We start from the raw sequence: 15,152 nt of genomic DNA, 5'->3' as shown, positions 1-15,152 counted from the left end.
CTTAAGTCACCATTTAGTGGAAAATTGACTCACATGCTCACACATGTGAACAATGTTTATTTTTTTTATTTTTAGCCTAACACATGCCCCCTGTGTGTGATGGGCCTAAATTTAGGCCAATTGCGCATAAGTTAATTACAAGAAAAACGAAAGGGTGAAAGGAAAATAAAATTGGGGCTTTAAGTCAGATCAATTTGCAAACCCTTGATCTAAAAAATCCTTCAAAACTCAGATGGATGCCGGTGAAGGTTGTCCATGATACTGAAATTATTCATCTCGATCGAAGCATGAACAATGTCGTGACTGTAATTCCGCATGATGTTGGGAGCTTGTGCATACAAAATGAAGACATCTTCAAGTTTATCGTTGATCCTAAGAGGACTAATTGACTGCAGGAGTTGAGAAATGAAGCTAGGAAACTCCATCCTTGTTCTTGTTCAGCTGGTATTAACTGTTGAAAAGCAGCAGCTAAATCTTTTAAATCATGCACACCAAGATCACTGCCATGCTCCAGAGCACTTACTTTGTTTGGGAACAACTTCGAACCAGGTACACCGGTCCAAACACCAACATCACTGCTAGCATTACTCATACTGTGGTTGCTCTTTGGCTTTGCTACAACTGTTTGAGAGTCACCGCTGAAAGGTACTCTCCCAACAAATTAGTAGTATTTGGAAATTCATTCCCAATGTATTAGATCAATTTCAAGTCTAAAATTATATCTATATACAACCCTTCCTTATTTTGAATTTTCTTCTACATACATTCATTGCATTGTGATCTATTATTTTAATCACTAATGCCCATTTTAACCATTCATTTGGCCCTTGGAAACATGCATACATGCATATCTCAAAATTTTTTATGTGAGCAAGCCAATTCATTCATACTTGGCTTATATAATTTTAGAAACTTGCTGTTAATGGATCTCGCATGCTCATTGCCACTAATATCCATTAACTTATAAGCATTTCCATCAAAGACCTCACTAACTAGGAAAGGTCCATCCCAATTAGGAGACCATTTACCCAGATATGGATCTTTAACTCCTATAGGCAAGATAACTTTCCAAACTAAATCCCCAATGGCAAATGACTTTGCCTTAATTCTCTTGTTATACATCTCAGATATTTTTTGTTTTTGTACAACAATAGAATCTAAAGCTGCCATACAGGCCTCATCTATTTCATCAAGTTCTGGAAACATCGCATCTTGATAATCCAAATGAGTCAATTCATTTTGCCTTGTAATCCTCATTGATCTCACGGTAATCTCCATGGGTAAAACTGCATCATGGCCAAAAACTAAAGAATATGGGGTAGTGTTTATGCTCATTCTTTTTGAAGTTCTATATGCCCACAGTACTTCAGACAACAAATCATCCCAACTTGTAGAATATCTAGCCACTATTTTCCTCAAATTATTCTTGATAATCTTATTAGTGGCTTCTACCTGACCATTTTCCTGTGCATAATATGGTGTGGAATTCAAAATTCGAATACCATATTCTTGTGTGAAGGCTTTTACCCTAGTTCCATTAAAGATGGTTCCATTGTCCACTGTTATAGATTGAGGAATTCCTAACCTATGGACTATCATTTCTTTTATAAATTGAATAACATCAAACTCACTCACTTCCTTATAAGGTTTTGCTTCAACCCACTTTGTAAAGTAGTCTGTTGCAACGATTATGAAGCAATTTTTCTTTCTTGAGATCGGTTTGATTTTTCCAATTAAATCCATTGCCCATCCTCTAAAGGGCCATGGTTTTATTATCGCATGAAAATCTGAAGCAATAATCCTAGGAATTGGACCATGTTTTTGGCATTCTACACAGCCTTGTGCATATTTAATGCAATCTTTCAATACACTCGACCAATAATAACCATATCTGTGTATCAACCATTTCATTTTTATGTCTGATTGGTGTGAACCACATATGCCTTCATGGACTTCTGCTAAGATTTGCTTTGATTCATCATCACTAATGCATTTCAATAGGATGCCATCAACTCCTCTTTTGAATAAAGTTTCATCTTGGTCTCCCATTAAAACAAATTTTCTAGCTTTAAGTTTTAAAGCATTATTTGTACAACCACTTGGGTTTTTTAAGTAATCAATGATTGGGTTTCTCCAATCATTAACTTGGGTATCAAGATGAAAAACTTGGGTCCCTAATTCCCTATCAATAACTAATGGGAGTATCCTCTTAGGCTCTTACTTAAAAATGGGGGACTTAGTGCAACTTGATTGGTCTCTTTATGTCCAGAAGCATTCTGTGCCATGCGATTGACTTCCTCGTTCTTACTTCTAGGGACATGGTTTAACTTAGCATTGCTAAACTGTTCTAGCAGCTGTCTTGCAGCCACAAAGTAAGGTGCAATGGACTAGCTGTAACATTTATAATCACCAGTGAGTTGCCTAATTACTAATTGCGAATCTCCATAAACCTCTACACTTTTTATTCCCATTTCCAATAATATCTCTAACCCAATGATCAGAGACTCATACTCAATTTGATTGTTAGAATAATTTCCTTCTAACTTAAAGGCCATTTGGGTTTTAATCCCGATTGGAGATTCTAAATCACACCAACACCTGCCCCATATACGGTACGTGAACCATCAAAATTTAATTTCCAAGGGGCTAAAGCAACAAACATAGTTTCATTTATATCTGTAACTTCATCGCATGGATGATCTGCCAAAAAATCAGCTAAGGCTTGACCTTTTATTGCTTTCTGTGGTACATAAACTAAATGAAATTCCACTAAAGCTAAACTCCATTTACCCATTCTACCACGCAAAATAGGTCTAGATAGCATTTTGTCTGTGCGATAATATAATTTACATGAGAAAGCATATAATGTCTTAGCTTAGTAGCAGTAAAATACAAAACCAAACATAGTTTTTCTATCATTGAATAATTTAATTCTGCTTATTTTAATAATCTACTTAAATAAATAAATAAATAAAAACAGCCTGTTCAAGGCCCTTATCATTGTCCTAAGCCAGCAAACTTCCAATAGAATCTTGGGTTGTGGATATATATAACTTTAAAGGTTTCCCACTTCTTGGAGGAATCAACACTGGTGATGTGGACAAATATCTTTTAATTTTGTCAAAGGCCAACTGGTGCTCTTCATTCCAAGTAAAATCTTCACGGTCTTTCAACCTTAATAAAGGGGAAAACACTTTGGTTTTACCTGCAACATTAGAAATAAACCTTCTTAAAAAATTAACTTGGCCCAAGAACCTTTGTAATTCTTTTTTATTGGAACGAGGTTTAGCTTGCATGATTGCCTTGGCCTTGTTTTGGTCTATCTCAATTCCTCTATTATGCACTAGAAAACCCATAAAATTTCCTGCTTGCACCCCAAAGGCACATTTAAGAGGACTCATTTTTAATTTATGTTTCCTCATCCTCAAAAAGGCTTTCTCTAAGTTTTTTAGATGGCTATTAAAGTCTTGAGATTTAACCACCACATCATCTATATAAACTTCCATAAACTTTCCAATTATATCATTGAAAATTAAATTCATGGCTCGCTGATAAGTCGCACCAGCATTTTTTAAGCCAAATGGCATTACTACCCATTCAAATGTTCCAATAGAACCTGGACATCTGAAGGCAGTTTTGTGGACATCCTCTTCTACAATGAAGATTTGGTTATAACCTGAATGCCCATCCATAAAAGACAATAGTTTGTGTCCTGCCACTCCATCTACCAATACATCTACAATTGGCATATGATACTCATCTTTGGGTGTTGTTGTATTTAAGTTCCTAAAATCTATGCATACACGTAATTTGCCATTTTTCTTAAGAACTGGAACTATATTAGAAAGCCATTCTACATACCTGGTTGGCCTTATGAATCTTGCTTGCAATAGTCTTTCGATTTTTTCTTTCACTTTCAAAATAACCTCATTTGCTATCCTACGAGGAGGTTGCTGGTGTGGAATGTGCTCTTTCTTGATTGGAAGTCTATGCTCTACTAGTGTTTTGTCCAAACCTGGCAATTCAGTGCAACCCTATGCAAAGCAATCCTTAAACCTCTTCACCACAGCCAACACTTCATTGAATTGTTCTTGTGTAAGGTGACTGCTAATATATGTTACTTTCTTTTCTTCTTCAGTTCCAAGAGTCACTTCTATCAAAGGGTCTTGAACTTCTACTTTCAAGTCATCCATTTGGATAGGAGCTTTACTTAGAGAATTTAAACCAATTTTAACTTGGTTTCCAATATCTCTTTCTTCTTCCAATACATGTTCTGCCAAGAACATACTTTGTGGTTTGTTCTATTTTATTCTCAATAGTGTAACTTATTATTTTGTCTTCAGCTAGTTTAATGGCCCTTAATTTCCTTGGAGTAAGTGAACTACTCATCACTAACAGGTTCCTCAACTATATTTGGCATTTATGGCTCTACGATGTTGTTGTCAAACCATTCCTTGCCAATTTCTTGGTCAGTAATATCTTCTCCAACAGAACAAGGTTGTTCTCTAGCCATTTCCACTCTTGTTGGCTTGCCTTTGCAATCAAATCCTGTCAGTTTCAAAATTCCAACATTTTTGTTATATAATTGAGCACCAATTGTATTATTGCATGCTTCAAATGGCCTATTATCAGCCTTCACTATCTCAACATAATTATCATCATTCCAAAACATTAGAGATTGATGTAGGAAGGAAGGTATCACCCAATTTGAATGTATCCATTCCCTTCTTAGCAAAGCATTATAAACTGCCTTAGTATGAACAACAAAGAAGGCAACATTTGTAATTTTATTCCCTACCTTTAATTTTATAGGTATAATACCTCTAGTCTTAGTAGATTCGCCAACAAAACCACTAACTAAAACATCTTATTGAATTAAATCTGCCTCTATTTTATTGTTTTTTTTTTTCAACATTCCCCAAGGCAAAATATTAATTGTAGCACCATTATCTACTAAAACTCTATTAATAGGTATTCCATCCATGTGAACTTTAATGAATAAAGGCTTTAAATGCTGTGACATTCTTTTAGATGATTTCTCAAAGATAATTTTACATAATTTTACTTGGTGGGAATTCCAGCTTTGCCTCTGCTTTAGGTTCTAAATTCTCCATCTCTTCATTTGTTAATAGGATATGACATGCCCCTTGAGCATTTGAGCTTTTAGAATTATGCTCTCCATCTTTGGTAATGTTCTGTTTTGCCATAAACTCTATTGGCAATGTGATCACATTACATTCCATATTATTGGATTTTTTTTTGTTCCAATTCGAGTTCCTCTCCAAACTCATTGAATGCTTCCAAATCATCCTAGCCTTCAATATCCTTGAGGCCTTCCATCATATCTGCATCTCCAAGTTCCTCCAAAAACTCATTTCCTTTAATCTCCTAGAATGGAATGATTGAATTGATTATACCTTCGCTTTTTTCTTCAGTTTCTGATTCAGCCAATCTGTCCTCTTGCATCACTTTTTCTTTCGATATTTCTTTTCCTTTTATTTCGTTTTGTGGCCTGCTTGCAATGTATACAGTGACTGTGTTATCATCCATTCGATTAGACTGCAAATCACTTGTGCATCTCTCTAATTTCTTGTGATCTTGTTGCACTAGTTCTTGGTTCTCTTTTTTAGGTATATCCTGAACCATTTCACTTTGTACAAGTTGCTTTGATTCAAACATTCTTTGTTGCATATTATTGTCACTTTTGGTTCTTTGCATACTCTTTTCATTTCCTATCAACCGAATAGCACTTGGTGATGTCTTCACATATTTAGGAGTTAATATGCCTCCTTTTTGCTGTATTTCAACTTTAATTTCCTTCGCCTTGTTAAGTGGTGCATCATTAGAAATTTCAGGAGTTTGTATTGGCTCTTGAGACTTATACATTTGCTATCTAAGCCAACGTTTCCTTTGTGTTCTTGTCATTTGTGGGAAATATGGGTTATATCCATATTTAAAATGACGCTTTTATGGTGGTTTAACACTAACAAATTCCATGGAGTACCATTTATTTGGCTCCCCTATTGGAGGTTTGAAGGTGCGAAGTTGTTTTGGCTTTTCTACTCTTGAAAACACTGATTCAACTTTTTTAGGTTCAACAATTGGCCCAAAATCAGTATCGCTTAGAGGAGATTTTATCCCAACAGCCACTTTTCCAAAAACTCGCGCCATTATGCGACTACACCGCTCACACAAGCAATCACCTTCATCAGAATCAAAAACTTGATCATCTGAAAAAGAATTATGCTTTTGTAATGCTTCTTTATAAGTTGTAGGCCTTGGTTGTCCTGAAAGAAGTTTTCTTTACCATGCGAGCCATATTTATTTACTCTCATGGAAAGATCCTTCATTGATTTTCAGTCTCTTCATCCCTGGAGTGAGGTGCAATGATTGTTTACCTTGCACATTAACACATTGATATACATTACATTTTGAGTTCTCATCATTTTTGAAACTACTAATCAAAGATTCAAAATCAGCTGAAATCATATTTAAATCATGCAAAGGCGAAAAGGGATCAATATCTGCTTTCATTTGCTCTTTAGGCTTTTCAGGGAATTTCAAGATTCCTCTTTCAATTTTATCTTGAATAACATTCCAAAAGGTTACACAATCTTTTGTTTGATGTGTAAATGCATTATACCATATACAGTAATCCTTACCACATGTTTCTGCCTTGGCTGGTATTTTGTGTCTGCCTACCAAATTTATCAACTTGGCTTCTAACTACCAATCAAAGATTTCATTAGACTTCTCTATGTCAAATGAGTAATCTCTTATAGGTGCTGAAAGTTTATACGCTAACTTAGCCTAATGTTTTTCTTATCTAGTACATCACATACTTGGGGATTATGACCTATAAATTCTGCAATGTCTACTTCATAGTTAGGGTCATGAAAATAAGTCCCATATGTAGAATTATTCTTGTTTCTTTCTTCTTTAATGAGACTATCGTACCTAGAAGCCCTATCAGACAATTCATATAGATCAAAGAATGTCACCCCTTCGAATTTTTTTCTAAATTCGAAATCTAAACCATCTACAGTGAACTTGACATATTCTCTCTCTAGGAGAACAATTTGACAACGCATGCGGGCTCTTTAAAACTTCATAATGAACTGCTCTACAGTTTCATTTGGCCTTTGTCTTAATCTTGCCAAATTAGCAATTGACACTCTCAAATCTGTGCGAGAGAAATGTGTTTGGAATTTGTCCTCTAATTCAGCCCATGGATTTAGAGAATTAGGAGGTAAAGATGAATACCAAGCAAATGCTTGTCCAGTCAAAGAGCTTGGGAATAACTTCATTTTACAATTTTCATTGTTTGAGACCTCTCCGCACTGTATTGTGAATCTGGACACATGTTCCAGTATAGTCTTGTCATCTTCTCCAGAAAAATGTAGAAAATTCTGGGATTCTAAACCCTCTTGGATATGGTTCTCTATCAATCCACTCTGGATATGGCTTCCTATAAATTGGCCTATGTCTTTGAAATACTGGACCATGTGTGTGTTCCAAGATTTCTAAGATTTGGTCCATTCTATTGTGGACTTCATCATTATGACCATTATAATTATGCGCCTCTACTTGATTTCGTTCTAAATTATTTTGTTTGATTTCAAATCGATCATTATGCTGATTATTTCTTTCCAAGGCCATTCTATTGTTTTTAGCCCTCTACCTTCGCTGTGCAAATCTAGGATTTGCTCTGTTTCTATTAGCATTATCCCTTCTTGGATATTGCTGAAATTGAGCCATTTCATGCCCAAGTTCATTCTCTTGACCATTGTCAAACCCATTATCTATAAATAATTATGGGTTTCCCTCATTCCTAGGGAAATCAATGTCACCTTAAGGGATTTCTACTCCTGGGTTATTAGTATTCCTTTGAGGAACTCCATTGCGATGATTGTTTCTCGTGCGATGGTTATTTCCACGAAGAGCATTTTCTGTTTTTATTGGAACATTCATAGTCACATGATCATTATTCTCATTTCTGTGAGAATTTTCAATATGAAGAACATTTTCTATTCTTGGTGGGTTAATCAAATGAAGGACATAGTTTTCAGAACCGGACCGGACCGGGAGGTCGGATCGTAAAAACCGGGAATCAGGATGAAAATTGATTTTTTAAGCATAAAGAACCAGATTTTTTGTTAATTCCGTGAACCGCTAAAACTGGGGTTGGACCGTACGAACCGGTGAGAACCGTGCGGTCCAACCCCTTAGCAATTTTTTTTTTTTTTTTACAATTTTATTCTACTTAATTAAATTATCCATCTCTTATAAGGAATAAAAAAAATTATAATTAAAATCCTTCAAAGATATTCAACTTTACTTCCAAAATTAATCATAAATTTTAATGTTTTCATGGTTATTATTTTATTTTATTAACTTTCTTATTTAATTATTAAATATATGCTTGAAAATCATTAAATTTCCCTCACATATATAGATATATTATCAATTTTGCTAGTTTTATAAATTCAATATCTATATTTAGGCTTTAATTAATTATGACATCATCACGGTTCGACCCCGGTTCGACTTCAAAAACCTTGAACCTCTCCTTTTAACCGTTCAATGAATGGTCCGGATCTGAAAACCTTGATGAAGGATACTCTCCATTCTTGGGGAATTCTCAGTAAAAGGGGTGTTTCCTAATCCTAAAGGAATTTCCATATTTTGGAAATTCTCCAATAAAGGATTATTATTCATTCCTGAACCCAGTCCAACAACAAAGTCATTATTTGCTCCCACGTTTGGCTCATTTAAGGGTTTATCTTTGCCAATTGCAACAATGATTCGATGAACCAAATGTTGGTTTTCTTTAAATAGTTTCATCTCATCACTCATGTAGTCAAAACGTGCAACTACATCATCTTTCATTTGATTAAATTGTCATAGGATTACCTCTAAAAAATTTGGATTTAAATCTGAATGTAATCCATTATGTCCAGATTCACCATGCTCTGTAATAGGTCGTGAAACTAGACTTGGTTCTACAAAATTAGAAGAACCAGAATTATTCTCATTGCTATTATTCCTCATTTTTCTTATAAGGAGTGGCATGTACTCCCACTGCGGTCGCCAATTTGTTTGTGAGAATACAAACTATCTTGAAAAGAACTACTTGCAAGACAAGACTTCGCACCAAATTGATGGGCTCTGCCATTGCCTAAATTAATAGGACTTCAAAAGTACAAAATATTCAACTAAGAAAAATAAGGGAACAAGCAATGTAATCACAATATGTAGTTATCTTAATTCAGAATTCAAGTTCATACAAATAAGAAAGACTCAAATCACACAAACTCCTAGGTCTTATATGAACATATTACTAATATAACTTTTTTACTTTTTAAACTTCTTATTAATTCTTATTTGGGCTCACTAATAATATCACTTTTTTATTTACCAATAATCACTCACTACATTTATAAATAAAAAAAATCACTTACTACGTCAACAAATTATAAAATTTTTTATAAAAAAGTTTATATATGCAATATATATATTTTTAAATTATAAAAAATTACAATATTTTTTCAAATTTTTTTTTTGTTTTTTTTTTGTTTGACCATTAAAAGTTAAAACACCAGTAAAACATTTTCCATGTCTCTCTTACAGTCTAAACCCTCCTTCTTGGTCCTTTTCCTCACACAAAGCCCTCATCTCTCTGTCTCTCTGTCTCTTCCTTCAACAAGGAAGCCACGGGCAACAGCTCTGAAGTGACTCACCCACACTACAGCACTGGTGTTGGCCGCCACGTTCTTGTCGCTGCTCTGCCGTGTGGTTACATACAAGTCCGAACAAGTAAAATTCTATCTCTCTCTGTTTATTTTTAATTTGGTCTCTTTTCGACATATCTAATGTTGTTTGCCGATTGCTTGATCATGAGAAACTTATTTCTCTCTTCCGCTGTATGGCGGTGATACTTTATAAAGAAGAAGCACACTTTGCTTTCTAAAAGGAACAACTCTCTTTGCATAATTGATGTCTAAATGTTGTCCTTGTTAAGTCTACAGATAATGAGAGAAGAAGATTTTGGGTTGGATGAGATGAGGCGTATTATCAGCGTCCTTGTTCTAGCTTCATGTGATGTCGCTAAACTTTGATAGCTATCTTTGTGATTTTTGTGGATTAATATAGTTTTTAAGAATTTTTCTTAAATTTTATCATTTGTAAAAGTAAGTGGTCACTCCAAGATAAGTCCCTCAGTGAAGGGAGTGTATCCATAGTTAAATATTCACCATGAGATTCACTTTTGGGGATCCAAATACTCTGGGTCCTCTTGGGTCACAGTTTTCACACCAGTCTATCTTCCAGTCACTGATTATGCATCGTAGAGTGTTGTGACTTGTGACAAAGTTCACCAGTTGTTCTAATGGAAAATATATATATCACTAACTTCTAATTTAATATCCCTATCCATATCAACCAATCTTCTTCTTGAGACCAGAGTAATGGTGGATGATAAGGCTGATTCTTTTCATAAAGCCAGCATCTTAATGTGTGAACCCAACATTGGATTTTGTTTACTGTGGGGGCACCTGGCTAGTGCTTTGTCCATAGGAATTTAAGGAAGAAAAAGACATTGAGCTTGAGGGAAACATATGGGCAGAACCTGAACATTATTTTAATGATTTAGGGTCTTGATCAATGGTGGTTTCAACAGAAATTTTATCGAGAACAATGGCTGACAGCCTATCCAAACTTTGTTTCATAGTGGATAATTCTTTGAGTATTTTATTGAATTCACCTTCTTGTTCAACTTATTCAAAGACTTCTTTGTAGCTTAATAGTCTTAGCAAAAGGCTTAATTCTGGAATCCAATTCTTTGAGTTACTATTATCTTGGATGAGAAATTTGTTGAGTAGTTGGTGGGAAAAAAATTTCAGCAGAGAACTTGTAGTATGATTTTGGATCTAGTATCAAATTGATGTAGAACAAATTGGGGAGTTGTCTGTATGTGCTTGTGGTGGGTTAAGGTTTTTGGGGGGGGGGTGGTTGTGTGTCCAGGTTTTACATTAGAGAGAGAGAGGTTACATGCGTCAATACTAAAAAACACTCAAATTTTATTGATTCACTCCTTGCTTGACTGTAATAACACACTTATGTAGATGGTAACTCTTAACTTCTAATAAAATTAGGACTACTACCTTAATTGAATCATGCCAAAGGCCACACATAAAGTCTCATAAACTAAATAAGACTTTTGAATACAATAAAATCCAAGGCCCACAACTATGGCCCATACCCAACACATTTACAGAATTACAAAAATACTTGTCTCTAGAATAACCAAATAAAACATAAGATGAAATAGAAAAGCCTAATTTACTACTACAGATACCTGTTCTTGGGCTTTGCCTTAACCTTAGGCTTCCAAAGAAGATATTCTTTTGTTTTAAAAAATAGGCTGTGTACAAGTACTAGGGCACCTATAAACCACCCCCCCCACCCCTTCCCAAAAAAAAAAAATAAATAAATAAATAAAGTAACACAAACAGACCTTTTTTTTTTAATGAAATTATAGTATTTCAAAATTAGTATGTTGTAAAAACCTATATTGATTTCAGTATCAGAAGGTATATTTATAAAGTTAGCATTGATGTTGAAATGTAATTAATTGATTTGAATTTTGTTGATTTCCTATTTATTTCAAGCAGGTGAATTGAAGTTGCAAATCTTTTAATTGGAATTCTATCTATGTGAATTCATTTTAATTCTATCATTATATGGCTGTAAGCAGGGTCCAAGAGAAAGTGCATCATCACAGTTGTGTTCCACATTAATCTTTCTGCACCACCAAAACAATGAGAAATGGTCAAACATCCTGTTACTCCCTTTCTCAACCAGTTTTTGAATTTCTCAACCATCAGTCAATGGAACTCCAGCATCAGAGAAGCTGTGAACCATGGTTATGCTCACAAAGCCCTCACTCTCTTCCGTCAAATGAAGCAAAATGGCGTGGAACCAAACAATTGGACATTCCCCTTTCTAGCAAAAGCGTGTACCAAGGTCTCCAATTTCAAATGTTCCCAAATCATTCACAGCCATGTCATGAAATCTCCATTTTGGTCCGATGTCTTTGTGCAGACAGCAATGGTTGACATGTATGTCAAATGCAATCAGTTAGATGATGCGTACAATTTGTTTGTGAGGATGTCCATGAGGGATGTGGCTTCTTGGAATGCAATACTTCATGGGTTTGCTCAATCGGGTTTTCTTGATAGAGTGTCACATCTTTTGCATGATATGAGGTTTTCAGGGATTCAGCCTGACTCGGTTACAGTCATGGGGTTAACTCGGGCAGTTTTGCATACAAAGAGTTTGAAATTGGTGAAATCACTTCATTCGTTTGCAATTCAAATTGGCATAGATGTTGATGTTCTGCTTGCTAACACTTGGATTGCTGCGTATGCCAAATGCGGTGACTTGGGGTTGGCAGAGGTGGTATTTAATGAAATTGACATAGTTACAAGGACTGTTGTCTCCTGGAACTCCATGATTGCAGGGTGTGCAAATTTTGCGAATTTCGTTGGCGCTGTTAATTATTACAAATGCATGCTGCATGAAGGATTTAGACCTGATTTAAGCACCATTGTTAGTCTACTTTCATCATGTGTGCAACCGGAGGCACTATTTCAAGGTATGCTGATTCATTCTCATGGAATCAAATTGGGTTGTGATCTCTATATATGTGTGGTCAATACTCTTGTCTCTATGTACTCCAAGTGTGGAGATGTCGATTCTGCAAGATTTTTGTTTGACAGCATGTCTGATAGAACTTGTGTTTCATGGACTGTTATGATTAGTGGTTATGCTGAAAAAGGGGATATGAATGAGGCATTGACCTTGTTTAATGCCATGGAAGCCGCTGGTGATATACCAGATTTAGTTACCATGCTTTCTTTGATCTCAGGTTGTGGACAAATAGGGGCACTTGAGCTTGGAAAATGGATTGATAACTATTCTATTTCAAATGGATTAAAAGATAATCTAATCATTTGCAATGCATTCATTGACATGTATGCAAAGTGTGGTTGTATAAATGATGCTCGAGATCTCTTCTATGCCATTCCTGTGAGAAGTCTTGTCTCTTGGACAACTATGATTGCAGGTTGTGCTTTAAATGGAGAATTTACAGAAGCTTTGAACCTTTTCTCTCAAATGGTGGAGTTGGGATTGAAACCAAATCACATTACATTTCTTGCTGCTCTTCAAGCTTGTAGTCATGGAGGTTTGCTTGAGAAAGGGTGGGAGTACTTTGGTATGATGACTAGAAAATATAATATAAATCCTGGAGTAGACCATTATTCCTGTATGGTAGATCTTCTTGGACGAAGAGGAAACCTAAAGGAAGCACTGGAGTACATTCACCTCATGCCTATCAAGCCTGATGCGGGCATATGGGGTGCATTGCTTGGTGCTTGCAAGGTTCACCGTAATGTAGAGATTGGTGAATATGTGTCACATCGTCTCTTTGAATTGGAGCCCCAGGTGGCGGTTCCATATGCGGAGATGGCTAACATATATGCATCAAAAGGAAGGTGGGATGGGGTTGCGGCAATAAGAACAATGATGAAATCTAACAAAGTGAGAAAATCTCCTGGACAAAGCCTCGTTCAAGTAAAAGGGAAGACTCATATATTTACAGTTGAACATAGAGATCATCCTGAAGGCAGGCTTATATATATGATGTTGGATTCTTTAAATTTGCATTTGAAGAAAGCAAGATTGCAACTTTCATCTGAAGCTGATATGAATTGCAGTGAAGCCACATTCTTTTCAAGTTGACTAGAAGAATAATATAGCCTTCTCTCTCCTGAAAATTTCCTTCCCAATAATATTTATACACAATTTTATTGAAGCTTTTCTGGCAACTAAAGAAAATATTTCAATATATAATCAAAATTGAATAAGAAAATTGATGGTAAATGTAAATGAATAAAAAAAAATTTTAAGGTACATGTCAGAATGTACATCGGGAAAGACCAACTTTTTTATATTAAAAAGTAAAGATTATAATACATCATAAAATAGTTTAAAACAAATGATGAAACTTGCTTTAGTATTTATCAAAACTTTTGATGTTATGCACGTTACTTTAATGTCACATTATGGTGTTTGGTTCATTTAATTTTTTTAATATTACTGTAATTTATATTTACAAAATATATTATATCATCTTCATTACATCACTTTTATAAATGGAGGTGATCTTACGTTACTTATGGCAAACACTTTAATGTGAGTACGTGACATTAAGGTAATGTGCATCATATTAATGGCATATCATAAGCACATCACTTTGAACCAAATGATCTCCAAAGTATAATGCTTATGATCCAATATCTAATATGAAGGCAAAAATAAATATTAGTTCTATTTAGATTTTTACTTAAAGTCTAGAGATTCAAAAAATTTGACACTTATTGTTATGGCAGATTGTTTGTGGTAGTAAAAAGTGATGGTGGACTTAGATGAGAATCAGTAAAAACTTGCCAACTCATCTGGTGTAAAAATGATTGTCAAATTGTTTATATCCGTAGAATTACTCTTGTTTTTATTTGTCAATTTGGTTTGTATATTTTAGGTGGGTGGACAGTAGGTGTAGATGAAAGTTGTGAGTAAGATGCCAAACAGTCTGAATAAGGCAAGGCTTGACAGTGTTATGTTTTTAATGTGACCTTAATGTGATGCACATTATCGTAATGTAATAGTACGATGTTTGGTTTATGAAGCACGCACATGCATACACGCCAAAAAACACTGTTTCAGAATAACAACAAAACAACAATTTAACAAACCCTAGCGTACTTCTAATACAAAACTAAACAACCTAAGTTAACAACAAAGATATTAAAGATAAACAAAATAAAATCTATCACTAAACATTCATTGGATCTAACAAAAAACAAGAGTAACACTTAACACATCAAAACATGCTTATCAATATATCCAATCATTCAACTCTCCAATCAAAATATGGTGAAACACAACAAATCAAAACCAAAGAAATCAAATCATATTTCTAAACATGTATAACATATAAATCAATTAAGAACAACAAGAATACAAGTTATAAAAATCCAAATTAAGGAAGAGCCATGAAGAGAGACTCACCTTACTTATGGAACACAACT

The 15,152-nt window shown here is 34.8% G+C and overlaps 2 protein-coding genes across 2 annotated transcripts; one reads left to right on the top strand and one right to left on the bottom strand.

Annotated features, from left to right (window-relative positions):
* Positions 1–221: 221 nt before the first annotated feature.
* Positions 222–1,743, bottom strand: LOC115980913. Its single transcript, XM_031103109.1, has 3 exons — positions 914–1,743; positions 524–638; positions 222–389 (listed from the first exon to the last, which is right to left on the bottom strand). Exons 1-3 carry the CDS (start codon positions 1,741–1,743, stop codon positions 222–224), a joined length of 1,113 nt encoding a protein of 370 aa, XP_030958969.1.
* Positions 1,744–9,658: 7,915 nt separating this feature from the next.
* LOC115978801 (pentatricopeptide repeat-containing protein At4g19191, mitochondrial-like) lies at positions 9,659–13,929 on the top strand. Its single transcript, XM_031100672.1, has 2 exons — positions 9,659–9,816; positions 11,756–13,929. Exon 2 carries the CDS (start codon positions 11,827–11,829, stop codon positions 13,801–13,803), a length of 1,977 nt encoding a protein of 658 aa, XP_030956532.1. The 5' UTR covers positions 9,659–9,816; positions 11,756–11,826; the 3' UTR covers positions 13,804–13,929.
* Positions 13,930–15,152: the final 1,223 nt, after the last annotated feature.

This window comes from Quercus lobata, chromosome 3 (genome assembly GCF_001633185.2).
Source record: "Quercus lobata isolate SW786 chromosome 3, ValleyOak3.0 Primary Assembly, whole genome shotgun sequence".
Classification (NCBI taxonomy): Eukaryota; Viridiplantae; Streptophyta; class Magnoliopsida; order Fagales; family Fagaceae; genus Quercus; species Quercus lobata.
This window is presented reverse-complemented; position numbering and strand designations above follow the sequence as displayed.

Excerpts from the sequence above, each read along its gene's own strand:
- LOC115980913 (XM_031103109.1), bottom strand. The coding sequence starts at position 1,743 with ATGGATTTAATTGGAAAAATCAAACCGATCTCAAGAAAGAAAAATTGC. Across the intron at positions 639-913 it reads GCGAGATCCATTAACAGCAA|CGGTGACTCTCAAACAGTTG; the intron begins GTTTCTAAAATT and ends AGTACCTTTCAG. Across the intron at positions 390-523 it reads CGAAGTTGTTCCCAAACAAA|TCAATTAGTCCTCTTAGGAT; the intron begins GTAAGTGCTCTG and ends CAACTCCTGCAG.
- LOC115978801 (XM_031100672.1), top strand. The coding sequence starts at position 11,827 with ATGGTCAAACATCCTGTTACTCCCTTTCTCAACCAGTTTTTGAATTTC.